The sequence below is a fragment of the Nyctereutes procyonoides genome, unplaced genomic scaffold (assembly GCF_905146905.1).
Source record: "Nyctereutes procyonoides isolate TBG_1078 unplaced genomic scaffold, NYPRO_anot_genome, whole genome shotgun sequence".
Taxonomy (NCBI): domain Eukaryota; kingdom Metazoa; phylum Chordata; class Mammalia; order Carnivora; family Canidae; genus Nyctereutes; species Nyctereutes procyonoides.
Genome location: NW_026575040.1, coordinates 20449618 through 20458294, shown reverse-complemented (window position 1 = coordinate 20458294; position 8677 = coordinate 20449618). Strand labels below are relative to the sequence as shown.

The 8677-nt window shown below is 42.7% G+C and overlaps 1 protein-coding gene across 1 annotated transcript; it reads right to left on the bottom strand.

Annotated features, from left to right (window-relative positions):
• Positions 1–587: 587 nt before the first annotated feature.
• On the bottom strand, positions 588–2207 carry LOC129506190 (DENN domain-containing protein 2A-like). The gene has a single exon (XM_055319634.1). It carries the CDS (start codon positions 2103–2105, stop codon positions 588–590), a length of 1518 nt encoding a protein of 505 aa, XP_055175609.1. The 5' UTR covers positions 2106–2207.
• Positions 2208–8677: the final 6470 nt, after the last annotated feature.

Below are 8677 nucleotides of genomic sequence, written 5' to 3'. Positions count from 1 at the left end.
GAATATGCAGGGGACGATCCCAATCTTTTGGTATCGGTTCAGACCCGATTTGTGACCCAGTATGTGGTCTATTCTGGAAAAAGTTCCATGTGCACTTGAGAAGAATGTGTATTCAGTTGAGTTTGGATGTAAAGTTCTGTAGATATCTGTGAAATCTATCTGGTCCAGTGTATCATTTAAAGCTCTCGTTTCTTTGGAGATGTTGTGTTTAGAAGACCTATCAAGGGTAGAGAGAGCTAGATTGAAGTCACCAAGTATAAGTGTATTATTATCTAAGTATTTCTTTACTTTGGTTAATAATTCGTTTAAGTATTTGGCAGCTCCCACATTCGGGGCATATATATTGAGGATTGTTAAGTCCTCTTGTTGGATAGATCCTTTAAGTATGATATAGTGTCCCTCTTCGTCTCTCACTACTGTCTTCGGAGTGAATTTTAGTTTATCTGATATAAGGATGGCTACCCCTGCTTTCTTTTGCGAACCATTTGAATGGTAAATGGTTCTCCAACCTTTTATTTTCAGGTTGTAGGTGTCCTTCTGTCTAAAATGAGTCTCTTGTAGACAGCAAATAGATGGGTCCTGCTTTTTTATAAAAAAGCAGGTTTGGCCAATGACTTGGAGGGTGTGTCAGGAATGGAAGAAGTAGGAGAAGCAGGAAAGTTCAAAACACATTTCTTCCCCAGGCAGCGACCATGTAACTCAACATCCTCATAAGGGTTTTCCTTCATTGGCGGATCTACGATGTCTTCATAGACGTTCTCCTCTGATAAAGTGCGTGTGAGCCCCAATTTAGTCTGTGCATACCAGTCCACCCTGCTGTTCTCAGAGGAAGACTGCAACAAGTCTTCAAACTCATAGGACTTTCTGTGGTCAGCACTGGGTTTCGGTCTCCCGGTCCACAGTCTTCTATTCACGGAGGAGGGTGGGGGAGAGGAGGGCAGGGGCGGGGGAGGTAGAGAAGGCAGAGGAGGCAGATGCCTTCTATCCTTTGGGAAGCTGATGCCTGGGTTCCCGTCCTTGTCACCTTCTCCATCGTGTTTGAACGTTCTCCGAGGTTTGGGCAGGGGGTTGATAAAGGGTTTCGTGGAGGAGTTCTCTGAGCCCCTGTCCATACCCTCCAGGCTCTGATCGCAGGGCCTCCAGCAGGACCCTTTCCTTTCCTCTGCAGCCTCAGAGGTGGGCTCCCTGGCCTCCAGGTCCCAGTGGTGGGACCTGAATTCAGAGCCACGCCTGCCCCCATGGTTCTCAGGAAGGGCAGGCCCCTCCTCGGCCTTGTCTGGCAGGCAGTGTGGGGAATAACAGGTCCCTGGTAACTGGGGATCCAACCCTGCCGACCCATCCTTCAGAGCCTGCTCCAGTTTCTTGACCTGCCTCAGCACAGAGAGGCTATCGTTCGGAAAGCGCTGTTTGCCCAGCCTGGGCTCTCGGCCTCTGCCCAAGCCAGGAGCTAGCTGCCCAGCTGGCTGGCTGAGGTCTTGCCTTGGCTCTGCATCCTGACCCCCAACTTTCACGACCCCTTTATTCCTCTCATTCTCCTTGCTCTCTGTTTCCGGCCTGGTTCCATCCTGAACCTCTGTGACCCACGCTCTCACAACATCACTGCTTCTCCTCCCCATCACACAGGATGTCAGGTAGTCCTCTGGCCCATCTGCTTTCCTGCCAGGTGCAGGAGTAGGAGTGGGCAACTCCCTCTTTCCTTCCCATTCAGATATCTTGTCCTTTATACTGAGGGGCTTGTGCCGAGCCCCGCCTCGGGCAGGAGGGCAAGGGTTCTGAACACCACTGAGCTGCCTCTTGCCAGCCTTGTTGGCTTCTTTAATGCTGAGATCTGAAGCTGGGTCGCTGATAATCATATTTGAACTGAACATGTTCTGCTGAAAACAGTCCACTTCTGACTCTAGCATCAGGTTATTGAGACTTTCCAAAAAGCTTCTTCTGGGGGGTGAATCCTGATAAGTCTCTGGGAAAGGAATGGGGGACCTAAATGGCAGCCTTCGAGGGTCTTCGCCAGCCTTTGGACCTTCCACCTTGACCTTGTCAGCGAGTCTGGAGCTCAGGGTTTCACTCAGGCTGTGGCTGCTCTGGGCCGGCCTGCGCACAGTCATCACGTCAGCACCAGAAGGAGCTCCAAGGCGCCTCCCGGCCGGCCGCGGCTCCGCGGGCTCCGAGGCGCAGCTCGGGGGCGCCCGGGCGGGCGGGGGCGGCGGGCGGCGGGGGCCCGGGGCGCCATGGCCCGCAGCCCCGCGCCCTGCAGTCGGCCAGGCCTCTCCCCGCGCCCTCCGCTCGCGTGCCCGCCGCCCGGCCGCCGCCGTGGGCGAGTCGACATCAAAGAAATCTTGAAAAAAACAGTGACTAAAAGAAAAACTAAGCATCAGAAAGAATAAGGACTATAACTGATTGAACATCAAATATATTTGCTAAAATCTATGATTTTATGATGACACTTTATAAAACACAACTATTAGTTCCCCTTGGAGATTTCCAAGATGTCAGCAAGTTCTGAAAGCTGGAAAGTTCAAGGACAAAATTAAACATTGATTCTGCCTTTCTGTATGAACTATATTTTAGGTTAAACAAATACTTCTTACATCACTACACTGTTTAACTTGTGTAACTTTCTTCCTCTCTTCCTTGTTCTCCATCTATAAATAAGGACAGTGATGCCAACTCATAGAGTTATTAAGAACATTAATTAACACGTAATATATGCAAAGCATTAGTCCAGAGGATTATCTTCTCTGCGAAGAGATTTTTATACTCCTTAAAAACAATTAACCTTTTATGAACCTCTTTTGTATTTGCTAGTTCATTAGTTTAAACTTTATTGGCTCAAAGGCCTACTATAAATCAAGGACTGTGTTAGCGTTGCAATATGAAGATCAAGACATGCTCCCTGACCTCAGAGAACTTTTAATCTAGTGAAACAACTACCAAGAAGATAGTCAAGACCGAATAGACATTTTCTGCCTGGTTTAGATTTCAGGAGCCTGCAGGTGGTTCTTTACCATGCTTATTATACTATAAAAATAAAATAGGAGGACAGCAAAAATCTCAGTACTAAATTACCAAAAAGATAATGACAGAAGAACTATATTGACAACAAAACTACAGATGTAATAGATTTAATATAAGTCAGATTCCTGGGTAACAGTGGTAGGTGGGTATGCCTGTATTTCATTTTAGCTGGCTGGACAACACCAGGCACCATTAAGCTATTCAGGTCACGTTAACCACATAGGACAAATGGGGCAAAGAGTGAAAACTAATGAAGACAAATAGCATTTGAAATGGCAAAATCTAATTCCAGGTAAGCTGCCCTAGAGATGACAGCTGAAATTCACTCATACCCCAATACTACACCCAACAACGACTCATTATATGCACGAAATGAGATGAGAATCAATGACCCAGAGTGTGTGCATGCCTACTGGGAATCTTCCACAAGCAGGTGACAAGCTGCATGCAAAAATCTATTCCACCCTGGGTAGAAAGATTTCTATTGTTTAAAAAAGAAAAGAAAAGAGAACCCCCCCCCCACACACACACACAGATTAGGGTAGCAGCCACTTGAAATATTGTGTAATGGTGGTAGGAAATGATTTAATGGTTCAGTGTTACCTATTATAACCAGTTGTGGATTCATTTTTTTTTCATTTTTAATTACATAACTTTTCTGCAAGTACTACCAATAAACACTGGAAAGAAAGCAAAATAAAAGAAAGCAAAAACAGTGAATGCATGAACTTGCAGAAAAACCTTTAAAGATGGCAAAATTTGTTCATTAAATTATTAATTTTTGTAGTGTTTGTGCCCGGAAAATCCGAGGCCACATCTATGGTGACAAAATTGATTTCTTTGGACAAAATTGATTTAAAAATAATTTCTCAGACCAGTGCTTCCCCATAATAGAGAAAGACACATCACAAGACACAGAAGAAATGGGAATGTTCATACAGAACTACATTACTGGAGGCAATTGACCAGGTAGCAGTGTTGTCCACATCCTGCCCAGTTGACCCAAGAACTACAGAAGTAAAAATCTAGATGCCCCTTAATAGATTCACTATACACCTTTTGCCTTGTGCCTAGGGTTTTCAAACAGTACTGCAGACAGCCTTATGGGTTCTGAGATGAGGAGAGAGGGATCTATTTACGTAGTCCTCCACATTATCTTTTTTTTTTCTTTTTAAGATTTTCTTTATTCATGAGAGAGACACAGAGAGAGAGGCAGAGAGACAGGCAGAGAGACAAGCAGAGGGAGAAGCAGGCTCCATGCAGGGAGCCCAATGCAGGACTTGATCCCTGACCCCAGGATCACACCCTGAGCCAAAGACAGACGCCACTCAGGCGTCCTAGTCCTCCACGTTCTAACCCCAGAACATCTCCCCTTTTTCCTGCTTTGTTAAAGAAATTTTTTCCACAGGGAAAAAATAAGTTATTTGGAAAATTACTTGTTTGGTTCTAGAGCCACTGACATTGAATTGAAAAATACAAGTGAGCTTGGAGAGTAGACAGCTTATTATAGCAATGTTTCTTAATCCTGTCTGTATATCAAAATCACCAGCAGAGGTTTTAAAAAACACAGAGCCCTGGGCCTTACCATCAGTGATTCTAAATCATTCATGGTGTGTCTCAGGCATTTAACCCCCCAGTAGTTCTTGCATTTAGCCAAATTTGAGAAACACTGAATTAGACAGACATACTGGCCAGTCAGAAAAGGTCCTATATTAAGATAAGATTCATTTGAAACCCAGATATGCTTGTCAGATGCAAGAACTTTGTGGGGGCCCTAATTTTTCTTATTCATAAGACAATAGCAGTCACACTTGCAGGTTTTTATGTGTTTTCCAAACCAAGTTCTACCTGGAAAAAAGCCAAAATCAGTCAGTGATAAGAAAATCTGGAGGCAACAGTAGGAGAAAAGAGCCTTACCTTTTCTTTCTTAAGAAGACAGAAAAACTGAGTGAAAAAAAAAATTGTTGAGAATTGGGTGTTCTGAGACTTCTTATCTGTTCCTTCTTCCCATTCCCTCAGACATTCATTAGTGAAAGTCAAGGAATCAGGGTCAGTCAAAAATGGAAACTAATAGAAAAGACAGTACAAAGCTGGAGACCTTAAAAAAGAAAGAGAGAAAATGAAAGTCAAGAGAGGCATGGGAGAGAAAATCTACAACAAAGATGTAGTTTGCCAGATTTGTTTCCTAGAAACCTAGAATTTCTGGCAAAAAAAAATAATTATAATTATAATTATACAAGTAACAGAAAGAAAATCTAAAATTTCTGTAAGAGGAGAAAAACTAGCTGCAATACTAGATACAAAAGATACATACTTACAGCAATTTTTCAGTTGGAAAGCATCTGAAACATGCATTGGCTGAAATCATAAAACTGACCATTTAATGAACATTCTCTATGGACCAAGATGTTGTATTAGATGTTTTACATACATTGTCTGCATTATGTGTATGTGTTTATCAATGTCCTTTACATATACTATCTTGAGTTTTATTATTTCAGTATCCTGCAAAGTTTTGTTTGCATTATACAAAATAAGAAATTGAAGGCTGAGGAAACTATATATCAAGGCCTCATAATCAGAACACAAAATGGAAGTTACTCGAATTGCATTCTGTCTGCCTCAAACATCTGATGTCTTTACAACACATAGGAATGTTTAGGAATTGAAGCTTTTGTCAAAATTTTTGGGTCAGTGATAAATACCCTATCATTTTGGGAACTGTAGCAATAGGAAGAAAAAGCCCAAAGAGATATTTTTATTCTTTTTGAAATAAAAAATTTATTGTAAAAGCAATAAAAAAATTATGTAAGAAAAATCCGAGTAAAAGCTGTCAGGTTTGGATCTAGGAAAACAAATATGGAATAATATTGTGGCAGTAAAAGAAGTGATAAGCCCATACCAGGTATTTTTCACTTAGGGTCAGAAAAAGATAAGAGAAGCCACATTTTGTGAATCAAGAAATTAATTGAGGATATTATGTAAAATAAAAACATCACTGATCTTTTTAAAACAAGCTCACTACTATTCTCATTGTAGAGGAAAAAGCAGGGATAAAATTGTGTAATTCGTATTTTAGAAAAGTTGCCAAAGAACATGCAATGGAAAAGTTGGGAGGAAGATACACATGTTCAGAGCTATGAACACAGGATGGGAAAGGACAAACAGAGCAAGTGAAATTTGCTCCAATAAGTTCAGGATAATCTTCTGTGAGAAAGGAAAAAATCTCAAGAGGACACTTCCGAAAGAGATGAGAGAAATTAAAAATGGTGACTGGTTTATGACATTGGATTGGGGAGAAGGAAGACAGGTAATTTCTTTTTTTTTTTTATAAATTAATTTTTATTGGTGTTCAATTTACCAACATACAGAATAACACCCAGTGCTCATCCCGTCAAGTGTACCCCTCAGTGCCCGTCACCCATTCACCCCCACCCCCCACCCTCCTCCCCCTCCACCACCCCTAGTTCATTTCCCAGAGTTAGAAGTCTTTATGTTCTGTCTCCCTTTCTGATATTTCTCACACATTTCTTCTCCCTTCCCTTATATTCCCTTTCGCTATTATTCATATTCCCCAAATGAATGAGAACATACACTGTTTGTCCTTCTCCGGTTACTGTGGCCAAGTTCAAAAAGGGTGTTGCCTGAGTTCTTCTCTGGGATTTTGATGGAATCTTGTCTCACATTTAGATCTTTCATCCATTTTGAGTTTATCTTTGTGTATGGTGCAAGAGAGTGGTCCAGTTTCATTCTTCTGCATGTGGATGTCCAATTTTCCCAGCACCATTTATTGAAGAGACTGTCTTTCTTCTAGTGGATCGTCTTTCCTCCTTTATCGTATATTAGTTGAGCATAAAGTTCAGGGTCCACTTCTGGGTTCTCTGTTCTGTTCCATTGATCTATATGTCTGTTTTTGTGCCAGTACCACACTGTCTTGATGAACACAGCTTTGTAGTACAACCTGAAATCTGGCATTGTGATGCCCCCAGATATGGTTTTCTTTTTTTAAAATTCCCCTGGCTGTTTGGGGTCTTTTCTGATTCCACACAAATCTTAAAATAATTTGTTCTAAGTCTCTGAAGAAAGTCCATGGTATTTTGATAGGGATTGCATTAAACGTGTAAATTGCCCTGGGTAACATTGACATTTTCACAATATTAATTCTGCCAATCCATGAGCATGGAGTATTTTTCCATCTCTTTGTGTCTTCCTCAATTTCTTTCAGAAGTGTTCTGTAGTTTTTAGGGTATATTTTGAGAACCATTTGAATGGTAAATGGTTCTCCAACCTTTTATTTTCAGGTTGTAGGTGTCCTTCTGTCTAAAATGAGTCTCTTGTAGACAGCAAATAGATGGGTCCTGTTTTTTTATCCAGTCTGAAACTCTGCGCCTTTTGATGGGGTCATTAAGCCCATTCACGTTCAGAGTTACTCGAACTTCTTCTTAAAGGGGAGTTTTAAGAGTCCCCCTTAAAATTTCTTGCAGAGCTGGTTTGGAGGTCACATATTCTTTCAGTTCCTGCCTGTCTTGGAAGCTCTTTATCTCTCCTTCCATTTTGAATGAGAGCCTTGCTGGATAAAGTATTCTTGGTTGCATGTTCTTCTCATTTAGGACCCTGAATATATCCTGCCAGCCCTTTCTGGCCTGCCAGGTCTCTGTGGAGAGGTCTGCTGTTACCCTAATATTCCTCCCCATGAAAGTCAGGGACTTCTTGTCTCTTGCTGCTTTAAGGATCTTCTCTTTATCTTTGGAATTTGCAAGCTTCACTATTAGATGTCGAGGTGTTGAACGGTTTTTATTGATTTTAGGGGGGGATCTCTCTATTTCCTGGATCTGAATGCCTGTTTCCCTTCCCAGATTGGGAAAGTTTTCAGCTAGGATTTGTTCAAATACATATTCTGGCCCTCTGTCCCTTTCGGCGCCCTCGGGAACCCCAATTAAATGTAGGTTTTTCTTCCTCAGACTGTCATTTATTTGCCTTAATCTGTCTTCATGGTCCCTTAATTGTCTGTCTCTTTTTTCCTCAGTTTCCCTCTTTGCCATCAACTTGTCTTCTATGTCACTCACTCGTTCTTCCACCACGTTAACCCTCGTCGTTAGGACTTCTAGTTTGGATTGCATCTCATTCAATTGATTTTTAATTTCTGCCTGATTGGATCTAAATTCAGCAGTCATGAAGTCTCGTGAGGCCTTAATGCTTTTTTCTAGAGCCACCAGTAGCTGTATAATGGTGCTTCTGAATTGGCTTTCTGACATTGAAGTGTAATCCAGATTTTGTAACTCTGTGGGAAAGAGGGCTATTTCTGATTCTTTCTTTTGAAGTGAGGTTTTCCTTCTAGTCATTTTGCTCAGTGCAGAGTGGCCAAAAACAAGTTGTATTGGAACACGGGGGAGTATCACTGGTCCGTCTAGCTCCTCTTCTGGGGGAGGGGCCTGCTGTGCTGACTTTCAGGTGTCAGCACTTGGGGGAGCTGCTCTGCCCCTGCCTGCTGCAGGGCTCAGCGGGGGTTGTTTACCCCGTGGGACCCAGGGAGGAACAGCAGCAGTTGCTATGGCAACTCTGGAAGCCTGGATTCAGCCTCCGCAGGAACTACGGGGCTCGGGCTCGGGGCTCTCTGCTCTCCGTCCGCAGGGCCTGGAGGCTCCGGGGCGGGGCCGCTGAT

Coding starts and splice junctions, on each gene's coding strand:
- LOC129506190 (XM_055319634.1), bottom strand. CDS start 2,105: ATGACTGTGCGCAGGCCGGCCCAGAGCAGCCACAGCCTGAGTGAAACC.